The sequence below is a fragment of the Lemur catta genome, chromosome 9, assembly GCF_020740605.2.
Source record: "Lemur catta isolate mLemCat1 chromosome 9, mLemCat1.pri, whole genome shotgun sequence".
Taxonomy (NCBI): domain Eukaryota; kingdom Metazoa; phylum Chordata; class Mammalia; order Primates; family Lemuridae; genus Lemur; species Lemur catta.
The window spans coordinates 22,477,106-22,498,312 of record NC_059136.1 but is presented as its reverse complement, the minus strand read 5'-3'; the positions used below and the strand labels follow the sequence as shown (position 1 = coordinate 22,498,312).

Here is a 21,207-nt window from a genome sequence, read left to right as displayed (position 1 = left end):
CCAGGGTCCTGCATGGCATCGCTTATGCCAGAAGGCTGGGCCTTCTCCATGCAGGAACAACAAGGACTCTCTGGACAAGGGCAAAAACATATGCTCCAATAGCAGCAAATGTTACAGGAAACAAAGTCAAGGTGAGAGCAGAAAATCAAAGGGAAACCATACCTTAAGTCTTGAGATCTGAGTCACAGCACCAAATGTGTTATTGGCTGATGAACTCCTTGGTTCTTGTCTTCCCACAATGGAAGGATGAAAGTAAGAGACAGTTTTGAAGCAGCAAGCAGCAAAGTTTATTAAGCAAGTGCACCTCCAGACATGGAGGCGGACTGCCAGGAAAGATCAGGAAACATAGACACTCCACAGTCGGGTAGGAGCGGCACACGCCCCAGCGGACAGTGGCACTGGGGTCTCTGCGTCCTCCCTTTTTCTCTTGGCTGGCCTCTCCTCCTTCATGACGTCGCTTCTTTTCTTTTTTCTTGAACAATGGGGATGTTGTCTCCCTGCTGTTGGGTGGGGCCAGTTTTTGACCTTATATGGTTAGGCTGGGATGTGTTGTGGTGTCCAAAGCCCATGGCGGGTACTGTAATGTTTAATGTGCCCTGTGTTGTTTCTGCTGTTTCTTGTGATAGTTGTGGTTACCCTTGTTATGGTTACAGTACGTTCTCTTACTCAGCGTCCCATTCGTTTACATTGCTTATTTTCATATTTTCTCTGCTCATGTTTTTCTCACTTTGCTTACGCTAACATTCTATGATACTTATGGCAACCCTCATCTTGCAGTGAGTTTTCTTACTCAGTATCCCATTTGCTTACACGGCCCGTTCCATACCTCCTCTGCTCTTGTCTCAGCTTGAAACTATTTCAAAATTTTAAAAATATATGTTGGTAGAAGTGAATGAATACACATGGACAGATTTTTAAAATGTAGATGAGAACCGAGAGGAGCCTGCACTCAGGCAGGGGCACTAGGAGTGGAAGAGGGAGCAATGGATGCTGGAAAGAGCTTTGGGAGTAGAGCACCTGGACTGACTGGATGTGGGGAGGAGGGCAGGGTCTGGGGCAATGTCCCCTGGGTGCCTGGCTGAAGCATCTGCCAGGGTGAAGGAGTCATAGCCTGGGTTCAGAAGGTCAGAAAGAGGCTAGTGTCCAGCATGCTGCTGGCTCCGTGTAGGTCCTGATGTGGGTGGGCTGCCAGGGAAAGAGCAGAGTGGGGGCCTGGGACGGCATGACCAGCCCACAGTTAAGTCCTACAGAGTTCCAGAGAAGGCCTGACCATGAGGATCCAATGCCAGGAGAGTCACATCCTTAGCAGAATTCATCATCAGTCAGTTTCCCCACTGAGGATTCTTTCCATTTATGCTTTTCAACGTTATGTTGAAACTTGTTTCCTAGGAACACATCTTAGGCCTTTTCGTCTCTAGTTTCAACCCTGACGTGGCTCTGTTGCACATTTGGATATGTAACCTCACGTTTAACTTGCTGTTCCATTTTAACTAGTACCAGTGAGTAGGAGCCACACCATCCTGGCAACCAGTCCCCGATTCTGAGTGAGCTCATCTGCCCAGGGTTGGCCAGGGCCTGGGCAGGACCTTCTGCACTGATAAGGTTCTTACCCTGAGGAAACCCAGAGGGAGAAATCCATGCAGAGGCTGAGACCAGCCCTGCTTCCAGCCCTGGAACCCCAGGGGAGGTAGAGACCCTCCCAGCTGTGTCCTGTGCCTGGTTCTTGCTGTCCACTGCCCATCCTTACCCGCTTTGTGCCCCGCTGTTCCCAGGTCTGGGCAGCATTGGGACTCTCCAAGGGGATAGCAGTGGCTGTGAAGAGATCCCAGGAGTTGCTGGCATCCCCCCACCCAGCCCCAAGGTGAAGACCCCTCAGCAAGCCAACAGGAAGTGCCTTTTGGTTGTCACACTGCCCAGCTTGGTACTGGTCACCCCTGTCCAAGGTCTGACTCATGACTATTCCTAAGCTTTGGAAGATAACTCTTGTTCTCTGACCCATGACCCCAAGCCCAGGTTATGGAATGACCTACAACTTTCTGGTCATGTCTTTCCCCAGCCACCTTTTGACCACAGCAGACCATGTAGTCCAGGCTCGGTGTAGGGTCACTCCACATGGAGATCTGACTGCTGCCTGCCAGGGCACAGTCCCCCTTACTGAGACGTGATGCCGGCTGTCGCTCCAGGCTGCTTCTATCTGTCTCTTTCATGGCGCCCCATGAGTCACTAGGCCTAATCCCACTGTCCGTACTCTTGTCCCCTCCCCTGCCACCTTCTATTCTGGCAACTTCTATGATGCACTCATTGGAAGAGAGGGGTGCTCAGCCCAGTCCCGCCACATGAACAAGCTGTTTACTCATCACTTTCACAAGTATTTATTGTAGACTTGGCCTTGAAGACGAATGTGGCCCCTGCTCTCACAGAGTCTGTAGTCCAGGGGGCACACTCAGGGATAAGTTTTGTCCTTCCACGTTCCCCTTGCTCAGGATTTCATAATGGACTGGAGATCAGGGTGATGGAGAGGGAAGGTTGCAGATTTGTAGGTTTCTAGTTTCCAGAAAAGGATGTCTGGGATGTGGTATCGGGGCACTGGAGGAGAGCAGGGTTGCACAGGAAGATCATGGATCAACTTTTTGACATGTTGGTTTGGAGATGACTTTGAAACATCTAAGTGGGTATATTTGTAGGCAGTTGGGGTGCAGGTTTGAAAGTCAGAGAGCTAGGGTCTCACTCTGTTTCCCAAGCTGGAGTGCAGTGGCTTCATCACAGCTCACAGCAACCTCAAACTCCTGGGCTCCAGTGATCCTCCTGCCTCAGCCTCCCAAGTAGCTGGAACTGCAGGCACATGCCACCACGTCCAGCTAATTTTTCTGTTTTTTTGTAGAGAGGGGGTCTCACTCTTGCTCAGGCTGGTCTTGAATTCTTGGGCTCAAGTGATCCTCCCACCTCAGCCTCCCAAAGTTCTAGAATTACAGCCTGAGCCACTGTGCCTGGCCCAAGTTGGCTATAATTAAAAGGGAAATTTTTGGATAAAAACAAGAAAATTTTCTTAAAATATTAATTTGCTCTTAATGAAATTACATATTAATTTTATTTCTATAACCTGTTTCTTTTTTAATTAAAAAATAATTTTCAAACTCATACCTTAAAAGTTCAACTTCTTCCATGTCTTACTGATTTCAGCTTTTTCTCCCCTTAAAAAGCTGGGATGGTAACTCTCACCTTCAACTTTTCATTGGCTCTTGTACTATTTTTTCCCTTCTGGTGTTATGTGTGGCCTGATACTAGAATGTTTTATCTTAAAGGTTTTTTAAAAAACGTTTTCCTCCAATATAACTTAATACTATACTCTTGATATGTCTAAATTGATTATTTAATATGGTTAGAAAACTTCTGTTGCTAAGAGTTGTTCCCCTACTCAAGGTACAGGAGGCACCTGCACAGATAGAGGACAGCAGTGTCCTCAAGTGACTCTGACCTTATGATACCATCATTATCATAAATTAGCATTGCAGATTGCCCCCCAGTGGGTTTTGGGAGCCATGACACATATGGGTCTGAACAAATAAAGTAAAAACTCCCCCGCCTGATGGATAGGAGGAGACAAAATTTTCATTGGCCAGTGGGACAGCAGCACAAGAATGAGGAAGTCAGAAGCAAGAAAAAGACCCGAAGAGACCCCAGTGCTACTGTCTGCTTGGACACGTGCCCACTCCTGCCCCCTTCTGGAGCGTAATATTGCTTGCTAATCTTTCTTGATACTTGCCTTCAAATCTGGAGGTATACTTGCTAAATAAAGTTCTTTCACTTTCCTTTGCTGCTTTGGTGTTTGGTTTCCATTCTTTGTGTCCAAATACAAGGACTGAGGACAATCACTTGCCGGTATCACCCCCACTACTTGTATAGAAAACACTGCAGTTGTAAATCCCAATACTTGTGATTCTATGGATAACATTGCTGTTGTAAATCTTAAGACTGGTTTTTGAGGTGTTTTACAGACTCTGTATTCTGGGGACCTACTGACGCCAACCAGACCCATGGACAGGTGTGGGAAGAGATCTAACAGCCCTGCAATCCCCTACCCAGGAAACCTCCCAACTAAGAAGATAATTTCTGCATTCCAACCCTACGAGTTCATCTCCCGCCAATCAGCAGACCCAATTGCCCAGCTCTTTGTTTGTCAAACCACCTTTCCATGTCTTAGCCCCCAAATTCTGGAGGATATGGATTTGAGAAATTACTCCCATCTCCTTGCTTGGTGCCTTGCAAAATAAAATTTTTTCTGCTGCAACCCCTGCTGTCTCATTATATTGGCCTTCACTGGCTGGTGGGCAAGGGACTCAGTTGAGCTGTAACACCACTCAGTATAAAATCCTGTTCCTTTTTGCCACCCCCTAGAAACATATGCTCCTGGCTTGTGAACAAAGTAGCGTTTCCCTGCTTGTCATAATGACTGCTGCAGGTTAAGACCCCTTCACAAGAAATAAAGCTTTCATTTTTTAAAAAATATAAACCTCAGGTTTTTTTCTTTTTTCTTTAAATTAACACCACTGTCCAGCTGAAGACAAGCTACCTGGTTTCCTTTCCATTCTTGCTGTGGGTCCTCCCTCCCTCTGTTTCTTGTTTGACTTGTCTCCTAATCCTACCATTCTCTCAGTGGGCCAGCCTTCACCTGGCCCACATTCCTTACCGATGTTGACCCAAATAAGTGACTGAGGCAAAAATCTCAATCAATGGAGGTTTATTAAGCCAAATTGAGGACGCACAGGGGAAATACAAACCACAGGCAGACCTGTGGCTGTTTTTCTGAAGGGGAATTTGAGAATTTCAGCATTTAAAGGCATACAGAGAGAAAGGAAAAGGGTAGGGGGCGCTGATGAAGCAAAGGTTACATTCTTGTGAGGCCCAGGGAATTTGCATTTTACATAAAATAAGGGGAATGTTAGAAAAAGGGAGTGAAGGAAGAATCAATTATGTAGATGTCCCTGGGTAGCTGAAAGAATCTCTGATTTTGTCTTGTCTCCAGTTCTGTAACGATAAACTAGTAATTCATTATTAGTGTGTATCACAACAGGCTTTGGTTTTCGGTGTTATACATAATTACAGTCTGCATGTCCTTGGTTATGGGAGGTCAGCAAGGAATTTCCTTAATGAATGATCTGTGGGGCCTGTTCTTCACGGTGCCTTAAGCCTTTACCTTTTCCTTTGCATAACGAGTTGGGGGCACTGCCCCTGAGATTTTTGATATTCTTTTACACATGCCTGAGTCTCATCTGACTTCTCCTCATCTCATCACACCCCTGGCCTATCCGACACTGCCCTGCCTTCCTGCAAATGCATCTCAGCAGCAGGTGGTTAGTTTTCGAACTCCAGCTCCACCAGAGTAGGTATTGAACTTCTCTGTGTCTCGTTTTTCCTGATTTATAGTGAGGACAGAAGCCCTCTCGTGGGGGTTCCTTCAGTAAGTTAAGTGATTTAATACATGAGAAGCTTAATACGTGAGGATACGATGAGTGCCACGCACACAGACGCGAGCTGAATTCTTAGCTTCATTACTACTCGGAGCTGGAGGAAAAGGCGCCCGAGAGAGGATATTGGGCGGCGATACGTCCTAGGACAGGAAGGGCGAGGTCCAGAGCCTCAGAGGGGAGCCCCGGGCCCGGGAGAGTCCACTCTCCCCTTCCCCTGCCACATTCTCTCTGCGGAACGTCTGCGTTCTCTCGCCCGCGGGTCCAGCCGGAGAGCTGATATAGGCACCAAAGAGCTGAGCCGCCAGAACATAGAGTACTCCAAGCTGCCTAGAGCAGACCTACAGAACCCTGGGATTCGATTGGCTGGTGCGCTGAAGGGCAGGGCGGAATTGCAGACCAGCCGTTTCCGGTCGGGTGGGTTTGGCTCTCCGCCGTTCGGGCACTGGCGCTCTCTCTCCATCGCGTCCGTGGCCCAGCAGAGTGAGTCCTGGGCCGGGGCGCCTGGCACGGAGGTGCCGGAGCGGCGCTGGGGCGGGCGGGGATGGTGCCGGGGCTCGGAGGGGCCAAAGGACGTGCTCCGCAGCCTCGGTGAACCGGGGAGGACGCGCCGACGGCGGCATTGGAGCGTCGAGCGCCACTTTGTGTTGGTTGAGGGACGGGCAGGGCGCGGGCAATGTGAGGCCCGTGCGGAGACGGTGAGGCGTGCAGGTCCCCGCGCTCTCATGGTGGTCCACGCTCCCGGGGAACACTGAGACAGGGCAGCCGGATGGATAAAATGGTCTTACAGAGGAAAGGAGTTTGGAGATCGTCAGGAGGATGAGCCAAATTGTGCTTTTTTTCCCCAGGAGAGAGAAAAATACATTTCACTTAGCAGGAATAGATTGAGTGAAAGGGTAGAGCTGTGCAGTGAAGGGGTCTCGGTTGCGGCAGGAGGAGCAGAGGGAAGGGAAAAGGCAGGATGACATCTAACACATCCCCTAGAACAAGCCCAGCATTCGTTCAGTAGGCACTCAATAAACATTGACTTATTGATAATAATTAAGAGTTAGTCTTTTTTGTTTTCGGTTTGCAAGCACTATGCTGAGTACTTTCTACTCAGTACTTTCTACTTTCTTACTTATTTCTCAAAATAGTCACTTAAGGGGTAATGTTGGTCGCCTTTTATGGTATGTGGAGCAACTCAAGTCACGTACCTGAGACTTCTGCATTACTAGGTGGTGTATTCAAGATTGGAACGCAATCTTGGATGTTCAGAGCCTACACTCCTAGCAGCGGTGTTACATGCCCCCCAAATGAGTCTGGGTGGAAAGGCAGAGTACATTAAGAAGGACCACTTGTGATACACAAAGGGTGTGAGCAGGAGGGGGCCAGTCAAAGGAAAGCCCTGTTTGAGAACTGGGAGGCTTCCTTAGACCCAGGTGTGTCCAGCTGGAGAGTCTGTGAAGATGCTGGAGTGATGATTCTGGTGGACTGTGCCTCAGTAGGCTTGAGGTCAGCTGCCAGTCAGAGAATGTCCATCCAACAGAGGCTTAAGTGATGAAGATGGGACATCAGGGCCCTAGAATATGTCTTCAAGGTTCTCTTGGCTTTCCTTCCTGTTCGCTCCAGACCGAGGTGTTTCTTCTTGTTTTCCTTTTTGTCATGAGTGAGGAAAAGTCCTTCCTAGAAGGCTCTTGGCAAACTTCCTTTAACATCTTATTGACCAGAATTGGGCCTTGCAGTCACCTAGGGCCAGGGGAAAAGGACACATTTGTTCCTTGGCTAAACTAAGGGGTCTGTTTTCATGGAGGGTGCTGTGGGGAGGTGACTGGCTGTGTATGTAGAGGCCAGTTGGGAAGATTTTTCTGGGAGTGACACCTCATGTCACTTGTCAGCACGGAAATAAAACCAGATCAGTCTTTTTAAATGTCATCCGTACACTGACAGTTCACAGCGGATACCTAGCCAGTCTCAGCTTCTCTCCTGAATTTTGGACTTGTATATCCAAATGCCCTGATTCTCCACTTGTAAGTCTAATAGGTATCTTAAACATAACGTGTACAAAACAACTTTAAAATTTTACCCTTCAGACCCTCCTGCAGTCTTACTCATCTGAGTAAATAGAAATTTCATCATTTCAGTTGCTCAGGCCAAAAATCTTGGTGTCTCATCGTGTATGTAATTCATCGGCAAATCCTGTTGACTTTGAAATGCATCCAAACTCTGATCACTTCTTTTTTTTTTTTTTTTTTTTTTTTTTTGAGACAGAGTGTCACTTTGTTGCCCAGGCTAGAGTGAGTGCCGTGGCGTCAGCCTCGCTCACAGCAACCTCAAACTCCTGGGCTTAAGCGATCCTACTGCCTCAGCCTCCCGAGTAGCTGGGACTACAGGCATGTGCCACCATGCCCGGCTAATTTTTTCTATATATATTTTTAGTTGTCCAGATAGTTTATTTCTATTTTTAGTAGAGACGGGGTCTCGCTCAGGCTGGTCTCGAACTCCTGACCTTGAGCGATCCACCCGCCTCGGCCTCCCAGAGTGCTAGGATTACAGGCGTGAGCCACCGCGCCCGGCCAACTTCTTTTCATCTCTGTCACCACCAGTCTGGTCTAAGGCACTGTCATCCTAGCTAGATTATTCCTAGAAGCTTCCACCTGTTTTTCCTGTTTCTCTTCCCTCCCCCCGGTCCTCTCCCCTGCTGCCCCCAGTCTGTTCTCAAAGCAGTGGCTGGAGAGGCCACAGTTCAGGTCATACCACTCTCTCCAGATTTTCCTAGAAGGTACCTATCCTCCTCTCTCACTGTCCCCACTCTGCTTCAGCCCCTTTGGCTTCCTTGTCCTTCTGTGAACACAAGTGGGCTTGTACCTCAAGACCTTTGCACTTGTACCTCCCCCTGCCTGGGGTGTACCTCGCTGAGGTCCACCTGGTACCCATCTTCACCCCATCCAGATCTCTGATTTGGTACTGCTTTGTCAGAAGCATCTTCCTTTGCTGTCCTGTGTAAAATGCCTGCCACCAATGGCAGCCTTCTGTTCTATCTATCCTTTGTCATCACCTGACATAGGCATTGTGTCTGTATCACATATATGTGTCAACTTTCCCATTCATTTCACTTGTGCACTGCCTTAGCGCAGGAGCCTGGTCTGTTGTCCTCAGCTGTTTGTCCTCTGCCCAGGACCTCATAGGTGGGCCTGAGATGCATCTTCTTGTCTCCCCTGGCCAAGTGCACTGTGGTAGCCTTGGGATGTTGTCATACTGGGGGCTTCAGAGAGGCCTCACTCTGGAGGGGTGGGGTGGGGAATTAGGGAGAGGATATAGTCTCAGAGGCAACTTTTCCCTTTCCCTGCAGCACTGCCCGCCTTCTCGGGACAAGCTCAGAGACCTAGTGATGGCTGTCAGGAAACTCCTTCCTGGCGGGCTCCAGGTGAGTGGTCCCATGGAGACTCTCCCTGTGGCCTCAGCCCTTTCTTGGTGGGAGTCTTTCCACAGTTTTCTCTATGAGGGGCTGGTCCTCGAGGGTAGACAGCTCCTTATTTGCACCAATGTCCTTAGCCCCTGAGTTCAAGTTCCTGAAATGTGGTCCCCACTGTGTCTTCCCAGGCACAGTAGAGGAAAGGGTCAGGAGCACCAAGACAAGCTAGTGTGGTGCCTGCCAGCTCACTCTAGTGGGAAAGACAGGTGCATGTACTCAGAGGAATTTACTAGTCCTGAGCCTAGGACCTCCTCCCCTAGGGTTCAGCATGGGCCTGACCCTGGAGTTGCAGCAAGATCTTTTCATTCCAGGTCTTGGTTTCCTTTGAAGATGTGGCTGTGTTCCTCTCCCAGGAGGAGTGGGGCCATCTGGGGCCCACTCAGAGGGGCCTGTACAGGGATGTGATGCTGGAGACCTATGGGAACCTGGTCTCATTAGGTAAGTTCCCTCCCTGGGACTCAGCTCCTGGGCATCCTGCTCCATGAATAACCTTGAGGACTGAGTTTGGGGCTTAGAGGCTCCTCACCTCCTGGGTTAAAGACTGGGCATTTTGACCCTAGTCTGGTGCAAGCCTGGTCTGCATAGAGGTGGGATGGGTGCTACTGAGACCCTCCCCAATTTCTTTGGAAGGAGAATATCATTCATATCCCCAAATGAATCTTCAGGTATCTTGTTGGTTTTTTTTTTTTTTTTTTGAGACAGAGTCTCGCTCTGTCACCTGGGCTAGAGTGCCATGGTGTCAGCATAGCTCACAGCAACCTCAAACTCCTGGACTCAAGCGATCCTCCTGCCTCAGCCTCCCGAGTAGCTGGGACTACAGGCGTGCGCCACCATTCCCGGCTAATTTTTTTTTTTATTTTTAGTTGTTTGGCTAATTTCTTTCTATTTTTAGTAGAGATGGGGTCTTACTCTTGCTGAGGCTGGTCTTGAACTTCTGACCTCAAGCAATCCTCCTGCCTCGGACTCCTAGAGTGCTAGGATTACAGGCGTGAGCTACAACATGTGGCCAGTCTTCAGGCATCTTGAAGGCTGGTGGTAGGATACACAGTTTATAGATGAACCTGAGGCTGACAAATACTGTCACTTTCTTAAGTTTATGCAACCTGTTGGTGGCAGATCTGGGATTTGAATTCATTTGATTTCAGAGCACTGCTTGCCTTGTACTAGAATGTGCTGCTTCCCTGTAGCCCTTCTGCTGGGCATCAACACTGCCTACTATAAGTCTGCTACTGTAATGTGTTCAGGCCCCAACTCTGTCCTGTCTGTGGCCCCCAGAAGAGCTGGATTTGACCTTTCTTCAGCGTGGGGAGAGGCCTGTGTCCGTCTCCTAGGTTTAGAAGCCAGGTAGCAGGGGACGTCACAACCAGAATGCAGGCCCAGACCACAGTTCCATCCTGCCCTGGACCTGGGATAAATTGTCAGGTTTTCCTTCCTTTTTCTGGAGCAGGACTTCGGGGTTCCAAACCTGATGTCATTTCCAGGCTGGAGCAGGGGGAAGAGCCATGGACCCCACATTCGCCAAGAATTGCAGGGAGCTGGAGGCACAAGAGTGAAGGTGAGTCTGCTCCCCACTCTGTCCTGCTTTTGCCAACAGGTGCTGTGGCATCATTGGGTCCTTCTGTAAGCTCCAGACCAAATCTCTTGTCACCCCCAGGGCTTTGCTTTCCTTCTCCATTTTCTTTTCTTTGAGACAGAGTCTTGCTCTGTTGCCTGGGCTAGAATGCTATGGTGTCAGCCCAGCTCACAGCACCTTCAAACTCCCGGGCTAAAGCAATCCTTCTGCCTCAGCCTCCCGAGTAGCTGGGACTACAGACATGCGCCACCATGCCCAGCTAATTTTTTGTATATAGATTTTTAGTTGTCCAGCTAATTCCTTTCTATGTTTAGTAGAGACGGGGTCTCGCTCTTGCTCAGGCTGGTCTCGAACTCCTGACCTCGAGCCATCCTCCCGCCTTGGCCTCCCAGAGTGCTAGGATTACAGGCGTGAGCCACCGCGCCCAGCCCCTTCTCCATTTTCTTTCTCTCCTCTTTTCTTGCTGTTACTAGCTCTTGTTATCTGTCCATAAACGGATTTATGTTTTCCTTACCCTAGCAAATGCTCTTTCAACCCCAGAAAAGAACTCAGGTGTTTTTCCCTGGCAGCTGGCTCCCAGTCCTCTCACATCCATGTCACCCACTCCTTCTCAGGCCTTGCTGACCAGCTCTGCAATGGCTACTTGGGAACATCACTTGGAGAGACCGCCTCCTGCTGAGTCTCTCACTTCTACTCATATTCACTCAGAACACGTCAGGCAGATTTTCGGCCTTGGGCAAACAGAGTTAGAAAGGGTTTCTTCCTGTGTAGTAGGGACCTGGTCATATAAACAGTAAGCAGAGCAGAGTCCTGCCATGCAGCTAACATTGGCTGGTCATTTGTGCTTAGAGCATGCCTGGTACTGTGCTGGTGTAATGAATTTATCCAATCCGCTACCATCCCTGCAGAGTTGGTGCTCAGGAGACTGAGGCACAGAGAGGTTAAGTTGCTGGCCCAAGATCACACAGCTGCCCAGGGACAGGGCAGGGTTGAATCCCTGACAGACTGGTCTAGACCCAGTACTCTTATTTATTTATTTTCTTTAAAGAAACAGCTTTATTGAGATATAATTAGCATACAATATGTTACAGGTGTTTAAAGTCTGTGATTTTTTTTTTTAAATATATTTTGACATATGTATATACATGGGAAACTATCACTGCAATCAAGACAGCAAACATATCCATCACCCCCCAAAATTTTCTCACGGCTCTCTCACTGCCTCCCACCTCTATTATGAAACAATTACTGACTTGCTTTCTGTTACTAGAGGTTACATTTTCTACAGTTTTATATAAATGGAATAATGGAGAGTGTATTCTTTTTTGTCTTGCTTCTATTACTCAACATAATTATTTTGGGATTCATTTATGTTGTATATCAATAATCCTTTTTATTTCTGAATCGTATTACATGAATATACTACAACTTATTTATCCATTCTCTGTTAATGGACATTTGAGTTGTTTCCAGTTTTTGGTTAATACAAATAAAGCTACTGTGAACCTTTGTCTACAAATCTTTGTGTGGCCATACGTTTCCTTTTCTCTTGGGCAAATACCTAGAAGTGGAATGGCTGGATTACATGGTAGGTATAGATTTAACATTTTAAAAAACTGCCAGAATGTTTTCTAAAGTAATTGTACTATTTTTATTCCCACTAGTAGTATATGAGAGTTCCAGTTCTTCCACATTCTCACCAGCACTTGGTGTGGTCAGTCTTTTTAATTTTATCCATTCTGATAGGTGTGTAGTGGTGTCTCACTGTGGTTTTATTTTCAGAGACAGGGTCTTGCTCTGTTGCCCAGGCTAGAGTGCAGTGGCACAATCATAGCCCACTGCAGCCTTGAACTCCTGGGCTCAGGCAATCCTCCTACCTGAGCCTTCCAAGTAGCTGGTACTACAGGTGTGCACCACTATGCCTCGCTAATTTTTTTTTAGAATTTTATTTTACTTTATTTTATTTTATTTTTGAGACAGTTGCACTCTGTCTCCCAAGCTAGAGTGCCATGGCGTCACCTAGCTCACAGCAACCTCAAACTCCTGTACTCAGGCTATCTTCCTGCCTCAGCCTCCTGAGTAGCTGGCACTGCAGGCGTGTGCCATCATGCCCAGCTAATTTTTTTCTATTTTTAGTTGCATGGCTAATTTTTTCTATTTTTTAGTAGAGATGGGGTCTCGCTCTTGCTCAGGCTGGTCTTGAATTCCTGAGCTCAAGCGATCCTCCTGCCTCAGCCTCCCAGAGTTCTAGGATTACAGGCATGAGCCACTGCGCCTGGCCTTTTTTTTTTAATTTTCTTAAGAGACAAGGTCTTGCTGTGTTTTCTTGGCTTGTGTCAAACTCTTGGGCTCATGCGATCCTCCCACCTTGGCCTCCCAAAGTGCTAGGATTACTGGTGTGAACCACCACACCCAGCCCTTTTGGGTTTGTTTTTATCATGTATTTTCTGTCTTGGTTTCTTGTCATTTGCCCTTTCTTTTTTTTCTCCACATGCTTTCTGATATTTGATTGAGTGTCAATTATTATAGATAAAAAGCTATAGAGGCCGGACGTGGCGGCTCATGCCTGTAATCCTAGCACTCTCGGAGGCCGAGGCGGGCAGATCGTTTGAGCTCAGGAGTTCGAGACCAGCCTGAGCAAGACTGAGACCCCGTCTCTACTAAAAATAGAAAGAAATTATATGGACAGCTAAAAATATATATAGAAAAAATTAGGCAGGCCTGGTGGCACATGCCTGTAATCGCAGCTACTCGGGAGGCTGAGGCAGGAGGATTGCTTGAGCCCAGGAGTTTGAGGTTGCTGTGAGCTAGGCTGATGCCACGGCACTCACTCTAGCCCGGGGAACAGAGTGAAACTCTGTCTCAAAAAAAAAAAGCTATAGAGAGAATTTGTCATTGAATCACCTTATCTTTTCACAGTGGTCTTAGGCTTTGTTAAGGCTGGTCTGATACTCAGAAAAAAAAATCACTACTCATTGGTCACCTTTGAGGAATTCTGAGGAATTTTAGGAATTCTGAAAACTGGTAAATAGAAGAATCAAGTATTTATTCTGCCTATAATAGATGTGTTGTACCCCAGGATAACCAAACAATTGATGAATAGAAGTTTAACTTCTCTTCATAGAGGTTTCAGCTAAAAAATGAAGGAATGACAATTACATTATCAATATTTCACAATCCCAAATTTAAAAGTGAATCCAGATAATGATCATTAATGGCTGCTAACATCACAGAGAGAGATACAGTCAGACATTTTATACCTCCTGATAAAAAACTATTATACCCTTTATGAAGGTTTTTTGTTTATTGTCCAAAAACCAAAAATTTAACCTGAAACCTGAGGTATCAACTAAAATGTCTAAAAACAGGAATGGCTGGTACTACCACATCCTACCTTGCATTAAGAATACCCAACAACAGGGCATCTTCTAACTCTGGCAAAAACCAGGTTATTGCCTCAAAAGAAACTAAACAGCCCTGCATCTAAGACTTCCAGTTTTTAGCATTTGGGGGTGCTCTGGCCTTATAATCACCTCACTCAAATGCCTGTTCATTGACAAGTACCACTCATACACAGAGTTCCCAAGCATCTTTTTATTGCCTCATTTAAAAGTACAGACAGACAACCAAGGGGAGCACTGGGTATCTGAGGGAAATGGTAATATGAACTTTAATGTGAGATGTTTCTTGACTCACAGATGACTCTGTCCTGTGGTTTTTCATTTTGTTCACATTCATTCTGTTTCCTACCTGGTGAAACAACACTTCTTGATTAGAGTCACCTTTTTAGACTTTAGTCCTGTGATCTTAAGGGCTCTGAACTCCTCAGATACCCCAGAAGTTTTTACTCTAGAAATTCAGGATGTTTATCATCCAAAACATTGCTCATGGGTTTCCAGAGTAAATTGTGAAGTTTGCTTTTTCCCTTTCATACATTGAGTAGTAAAAATCAATCCCTCTAAAGTACTTGGAGTAGTTCACTGAAATCTAAGACTACTTAGCAATTTTAGACCTGGTGCAGTGATCACTTTCAGCTCAGTCTTCTGTTCGGGCTGTGCAGTCCCCAGTAGCATTCTGTTATAGCTCATAATAACTGCCCTTGACAAAAGGGGGACTCCATCATGCTCTCATGGTATCTCAGCACAGGGCTACCCTCTTACTGTTCTGACCTTGGTTGCAGTCTGTATTCATGTGACTCAGTGGTTTCTTTTTGTTTTGTTTTTTTTTTTAAAAAATAAACTTCCTTTATTTGGATCCAGAATTCAGTTGTATCACAGTTTTCACAAATTTTTAGGCATTTGTTCACTAGAAATGTGTGGTGTGGGACTGCATTTTGGTCTTTTTACCTTGTGCTGCCCCTGCTATTTGAATGAGTAGATTGCTTCATTTTTTTCTGTTTTTCCTGATTTGCTTCTTTGAAACCAGGTTGTCCAGATCAAATAGGTTTGCTCATAATCTGTTACTCTGTTGTACAGCTCATTCATTGAGTCATTTGTCATTTGTTTATTTTTCGACAAATATTTGAATACCTGTATGTGTAAGCCGTAAGAATATACCTTGTTTACAAAGTATGCAGCAATGACATGAACAGCAAAGATGGCAAACTCCAAACCTCCACTGCCTTCTTCCTGATCACCCTCCTCACCTCTCTGAGGTCATGCCTTGCTGTCCTACTCCATCTGTTCCTGGTTGGCCTGTTTGCAGTTGTAAACCTTTGACCTTGGGCTTTTTTCCTTCCTTCTTACTTCCTTTCCTTCCTTCCCATGCCAGTTTCTGCTGCTTTGATAGCAAGCTTCTTCTCTACTCTTTCCTCTCCTCTTCCCAGTGAGGTCATTTTTTGTTTGTTTCTGTTTTTTTTCATTCTGGATATCCAGTATCATCTTAGGAGATATTTGTTTTGTATTAAATTTTCCTGCTTATGCTCTAATTGTTTCTCTCATAGTAAAACATGAGTGACTCATTGTTTTTCGTTCTTTTAGGTTATGATTCTAGAATTGAAAAAAAGGAATTGACTCCAAAGCAGGACATTTCTGAACAAATGGAATACCAGAGACCAAAATCAGAAGAACATGTAAGGAATATTTCCAAGGAACCTGAAGAGATGAGTAAAACTGAGGGACAATTAGGAGATTGCTGGAGAAAACCTGTAGGAGAAGGACATAAGAAATCCTCCCAGAAGAGCAATTTCCAAACAGAAACCATGAATCATGTGAAAACCCCCACTGCAGAGAAATGTCAGAAGTTCATTGTTGTTGGGGAAAACTGCTCTACAGACTCAAATCCTTCCAGACATGTTAGAGTAGCTAGAGAGGCAAGTCTCCACCAGAGTGTGTCATGTGTCAAACAGTTTCAGCAATATAAGAACATCATTAACCTCCAGAGTTTCCATTTAGGAAGAAGAGCCTGTCAGACAGATGTGTTTATGCAAGTAGCTAGACAGAGTTCAGTTCTTAGTGATAATCAGAGGATTAACAATCCAGAGAAACCATTTGAGTGTACTCAGTGTGGAAAAACTTTCAGGCAGAGCAGAGCTCTCTGTCAGCACCAAAGAATTCATATTGTTGAAAAGCCCTATGAGTGTAGTGAATGTGGAAAAGCTTTCAGTCGGCACTCTGTACTCAGCAAACATCAGAGAATTCACACTGGTGAGAAACCCTACACATGTGAGAAATGTGGTAAAATTTTCAGTGCTCACCCATACTTTATTCAGCACTGTAAAATTCACACTGGAGAAAAACCCTATGAGTGTACTGAATGTGGGAAAGCCTTTAGTACACGTTCGTCCTATATTCAACATCTAAAAATTCATACAGGAGAGAAACCTCATGAATGTAATCAGTGTGGGAAAGCCTTTAGTCATAGCTCTAATCTGATTCATCATCAGAGAATTCATAGTGGAGAGAAACCTTACAAGTGTGAAGAATGTGGGAAAGCCTTTAGCAGGCAGTCACACCTTGTTCAGCATCAGAGAATTCATTCTGGAGAGAAACCTTATGACTGTAGTGAGTGTGGCAAAGCCTTCAGTGCACAATTATCTCTCATTCAACATCAGAGGATTCATACAGGAGAAAAACCCTATGAGTGTAATGAATGTGGAAAATCCTTTAGCCTGAACCGAACCCTTATTGTCCATCAGAGAATTCACACTGGAGAGAAACCATATAGGTGTAATGAGTGTGGAAAATCCTTCAGTCAGCGCTCACAAGTTATTCAACATAAGAGAATTCACACTGGGGAGAAGCCTTATGTCTGCAATGAGTGTGGAAAATCATTCAGTGCTCGCCTATCCCTTATCCAACATCAGAGAATTCACACTGGTGAGAAGCCTTATGGATGTAGTGAGTGTGGGAAAACCTTCAGTCAAAAGGGACATCTTATTCAGCATCAGCGAATTCACACTGGAGAGAAACCCTATGAATGTAATGAGTGTGGAAAAGCCTTCAGCCAGAGTTTTAATCTTATTCACCATCAGAGAACACACAATGGTGAGAAGCCCTATGAATGTAACGAATGTGATAAAGCCTTCAGTGTGCTTTCTTCCCTTGTTCAACATCAGAGAGTACATAATGGAGAGAAACCCTATGAGTGTCACAAATGCAGGAAGGCCTTTAGCCAAGGCTCACATCTTATTCAGCACCAGAGGAGTCACACAGGCGAGAAACCCTATGAGTGTACTGAGTGTGGGAAAACTTTTGGACAGATATCCACCCTGATTAAGCATGAGAGAACACACAATGGTGAGAAGCCCTATGAGTGTGGTGACTGTGGGAAGGCCTTCAGCCAGAGTGCTCACCTTATCCGCCATCGGAGAATTCACACTGGAGAGAATCCTTACGAGTGTAGTGACTGTGGGAAGGCCTTCAATGTTCGCTCCTCTCTCATTCAACATCACAGAATTCATACTGGGGAGAAGCCTTATGAATGTAGTGAGTGTGGCAAGGCCTTTAGTCAGCATTCACAGTTTATTCAGCATCAGAGAATTCACACTGGAGAGAAACCCTACATGTGCAATGAATGTGAGAAATCCTTCAGTGCACGCTTGTCTCTTATCCAACACAAGAGAATTCACACTGGAGAGAAACCCTATGAATGTGCTGAATGTGGGAAATCCTTCCGACAAAGCTCTCACCTTATTCGACATCAGAGAATTCACAGTGAAGAGAGATGTTATACATGTAACCAATGTGGAAAGACCTTCAATCAAAGAATAATTTTTACTAGTCATGAGAAAGTCCATAAACCTCATGTTAGAGAGCAAGCTTATAAATGTAGTAGGTGTGGGGAGCTCTCTGCTTCCCAGTCAGCCTTCACTGAACATTGTGCAGTTCACAGTGGGGAGTGACTGATTTGTTGATAAATTCTTCACTATTTTATGTTAGAAGAGTCATACTGGTGAAAAAACAGTCACTTTTTGATTTTCATTTTAGAGATTCAGCTTTTAGGGGATTTAAGTTTCCCAGTGAACCATTAACTAAAGGCAGGCTGCTGAGGTACACAGCAGCAATCCCAAGGCAGCCTTTCCTTCCCTCACATTCAGAGGGTGGCCCCCTGCAGGGCTAATTTAAACAAATGAAGTGTCAATGTAATTACTTAAATTTGTTTTATAGCACCAGATCTTAAGGTGCAGTTAGGTATTGCATTTGATCACTTGCTTTTCTTTGCCTTCCTCTTAATCATTTACTTCAGCTTCAAGACAATTACTTGGGATCCTTACACTTTCAAGTGTGGTGAATCCAGGTTGGGGTTTTCTTGCCTATTTGTATGGACCTCTTCAGAATGTTTGTGTTCTATTGTGAGGAATGTGGTACCTTTAACTTAGCAAGTATCACTCTTTCTCAACATCAGATAATCCACACAGGAAAGAAACCTTATGATTGCAAGCAAAAGTTTGTTAAGGAATAAAGTGAGACTTGTTTGTGTAAATTCAAACTGTTGAGACCCTGCTAGGAAATCAAATAACACATGTAAAATGTGTTTTTCTAAAAGGTAACTTAGAAAAAAAAAAAACCCTGTGAGTTGGGAGGATAATGGGTATAAAGTAGACACATGGTAGCATGGATCCAACCTGTGGATTTTGATCTTTTTTTTTTTTTTTTGAGACAGAGTCTCACTCTGTTGCTCAGGCTAGAGTGCTGTGGCATCAGCCTAGCTCACAGGAACCTCAGACTCCTGGGCTCAAGCAATCCTACTGCCTCAGTCTTCCAAGTAGCTGGGACTACAGGGATGTGCCACCATGCCCGGCTAATTTTTCTATATATATTTTTAGCTGTCCATACAATTTCTTTCTATTTTTAGTAGAAATGGCGTCTCACTCTTGCTCAGGCTGGTCTCAAACTCCTGAGCTCAAACAATCCGCCCACCTCAGCCTCCCATAGTGCTAGGATTACAGGTGTGAGCCACCACGCCTGGCCTGGATTTTGCTCTTAAAACCAAGGTCAGTCTGTTTAACATCAATTTGTAAGGAAGAGGAAGTTAGTAACAGTAGCTGCCCACACCAGCCTCCAGATTTCCTCTTATCAGGCCAACTCTGGTGTAGGAGGGGCAGATCCTTCTGCTTGTGGGGAGTCATGGCAATAAGCAGCTTTTAGTAGGGCGATCTGTTGGAATCGTGGAGATTCCTTCTCAGTCTGTAACTCCTTGTCTACATGGTTTGAAGGTGTCTGTCATCCCTCTCTGGAGCAGTGTTGAGCTCGGGTCTCAGTCTGTCCTCTGGCTCTCTCACCATATGCTTGAGACGATTGATATTACAGGAGCTCTTTTCCAAGGAACAGTTGTCAGTTGCTGCCCCTTGTCCGGCCATATCTGCCCATAAGTCATTCATTGTGTTCACTTCATTACCCTCAGAACTCCCTTTCTACAGAAACTTTCTTCTACTTTTTTAATGGAGGAATGAAGGTTAGGATCAAAATGGGCTGAAATGGGATTATAAATATTAGAAATTCAGCAAAAGCAGTCTGTATGAGACAGTTCTAGAAAATGAAATCTGGTAGCTGAAAGTGGCTGTGGACTCTGATTAATAAGCTGGAGTCCATATATGCAAACACTCAGAAGGGAATGGCCAGTTATCGTTTGAGATAAGCTGTAACAGAATGGTACTTTTTATATAAAAATCAGGGCAAGAAAGAAGTGAAAGAAAAGGTAAGAGTAATGAATTATTTAAGAATTGGACATTCCATTGGTTTATAGCATCCTATTTACTAATAAAAGTATTCCAGTTTCCCTGTTTATTTAAATTATCTCTTAGGAATTCACTAGTCTTTTCTCCTTGCATTGACTTGGCCAGTGGCTCAGGCCTTATTTTCCGGTCTGTTGTCCACAAAGTAGCAGTGGTAGTCTTAACTAGTTTTAGAATTTTGAAACACTGATTGTAAATTCAGACTCTTAAGGTGATACTCCTCCCTTAGCACACTTTACCACAAATAGTTTTGGCTTACAAAAAAACTGGAATTAATTTATTGTGATATTATTTATGTGCTGAACAAAAATTCTGATTTTGTCAACAACATTTACCTTTTTACCTAGCCATGTGCCAGGGACTGTGATAAATGAGTTTTCCCATTTAATCCTCACATCAGCTCAGGGAAGTAAGTAGTGTAATTAACTCATTTTACAGATAAGGCTTAGTTACAGAGAGGCTGCTAGTGGCAGAGCTGGGCTGCGTGGCCCCAAAGCCTGTATTCTTGGGCACCAGCTGGAATGCTTCATGAGCACCTGCCATGGCCACACTCTCCTGCCCCTCTAGGTTTCCAGGAGTTCAGATGCTGCCAGGAGGAAGCGCAGCCCCATGGCTGGCCCCATACATCCATCTGACTAAATCAAATGAGAAATTGCACATTTTACTTAAACAAGGTTTGGTAGATGGGTCTTCTAGATATGGTTTCAGTGAAGGAAAGTGAGAAAAAGGCCCAAGGTGAGAGCCTGTGGCTTATGACTTCACATGTCCATCACAGATTTCCATGTTATACCCACAAGAGTGGAGTGCCTGTCCATTCCTGAGGTGACGAGCCCTTGATCTCCTGGAGTTGAGTAAAAGCTCAGTTCCAACTCACCTGGCTTTCCTGCTGCATTCTGAGTCAGGGCCTTGGAGCTTTTTATCCAGTTACAATTTCTGCTTCTAGAAAAAGGGCTTTTAGGAAGGAAGAAAAAGAAATTCACTATTTTTGTCCCAAAGATCTCTTCTTTGAGGTCTCCTCAAGAGACAACAGTATTAGGAAGCTGTGGCACTATCTTCCTCAGAGGACCATGATTAGAGAACCAAGTCAGTCAGGTATATGACTTTTTCTTTTTTAGTCCCTGTTTACATACAATGGAGGTGTTTGCTTAAGAACCTCAGTATTCATTCCCAACCTCTGTTTCACATTGTATGGCTAAAACATCTTTGTGACTAACCTTATGATCTGTTTGGATTATATTTTTTGTTTTCCACAAAATATTTCATCCAGATTCTGCCAAATTTTATTTGTCATGTTGTTAATGCTCTTGATTCCAGTCATAAATTTCTGTTACCCACTTTCTTACTTAGCTTGGTGATGGCATTAATACTTGTTGGAAGCCAAGCTGTCTCCTGGTGGTGCAAAGCCTCCATGTGCTGTCTTTGATAATTGACACAGAGCAGTCATCCACTTGGTACCTCCTGGCTTCTTAACACATTAACTGCCCTGTGAGTTGTATTTAACTCATGCTAGTTTTGATCCTGGGGTCTCGTGAACTGTATG

General features: G+C 45.2%; 1 protein-coding gene across 2 annotated transcripts in view; it reads left to right on the top strand.

Moving 5' to 3' along the window:
- LOC123644827 (zinc finger protein 252-like) overlaps positions 1–18,188 on the top strand; it is a 211,739-nt gene extending 193,551 nt beyond the window's left edge. Inside the window, exons 1-5 of one of the 2 annotated variants that reach the window (XM_045561103.1) lie at positions 5,877–5,948; positions 8,797–8,871; positions 9,231–9,357; positions 10,367–10,474; positions 15,472–18,188. In XM_045561103.1, coding sequence (XP_045417059.1) covers positions 8,836–8,871; positions 9,231–9,357; positions 10,367–10,474; positions 15,472–17,834 — 2,634 coding nt within the window. In that variant the 5' untranslated portion in view covers positions 5,877–5,948; positions 8,797–8,835 and the 3' untranslated portion in view covers positions 17,835–18,188. Of the gene's footprint in view, positions 1–5,876; positions 5,949–8,796; positions 8,872–9,230; positions 9,358–10,366; positions 10,475–15,471 lie in introns of those variants that run through there. The other variant, XM_045561104.1, reaches the window with a different exon arrangement.
- The last annotated feature ends 3,019 nt before the right edge of the window (positions 18,189–21,207 follow it).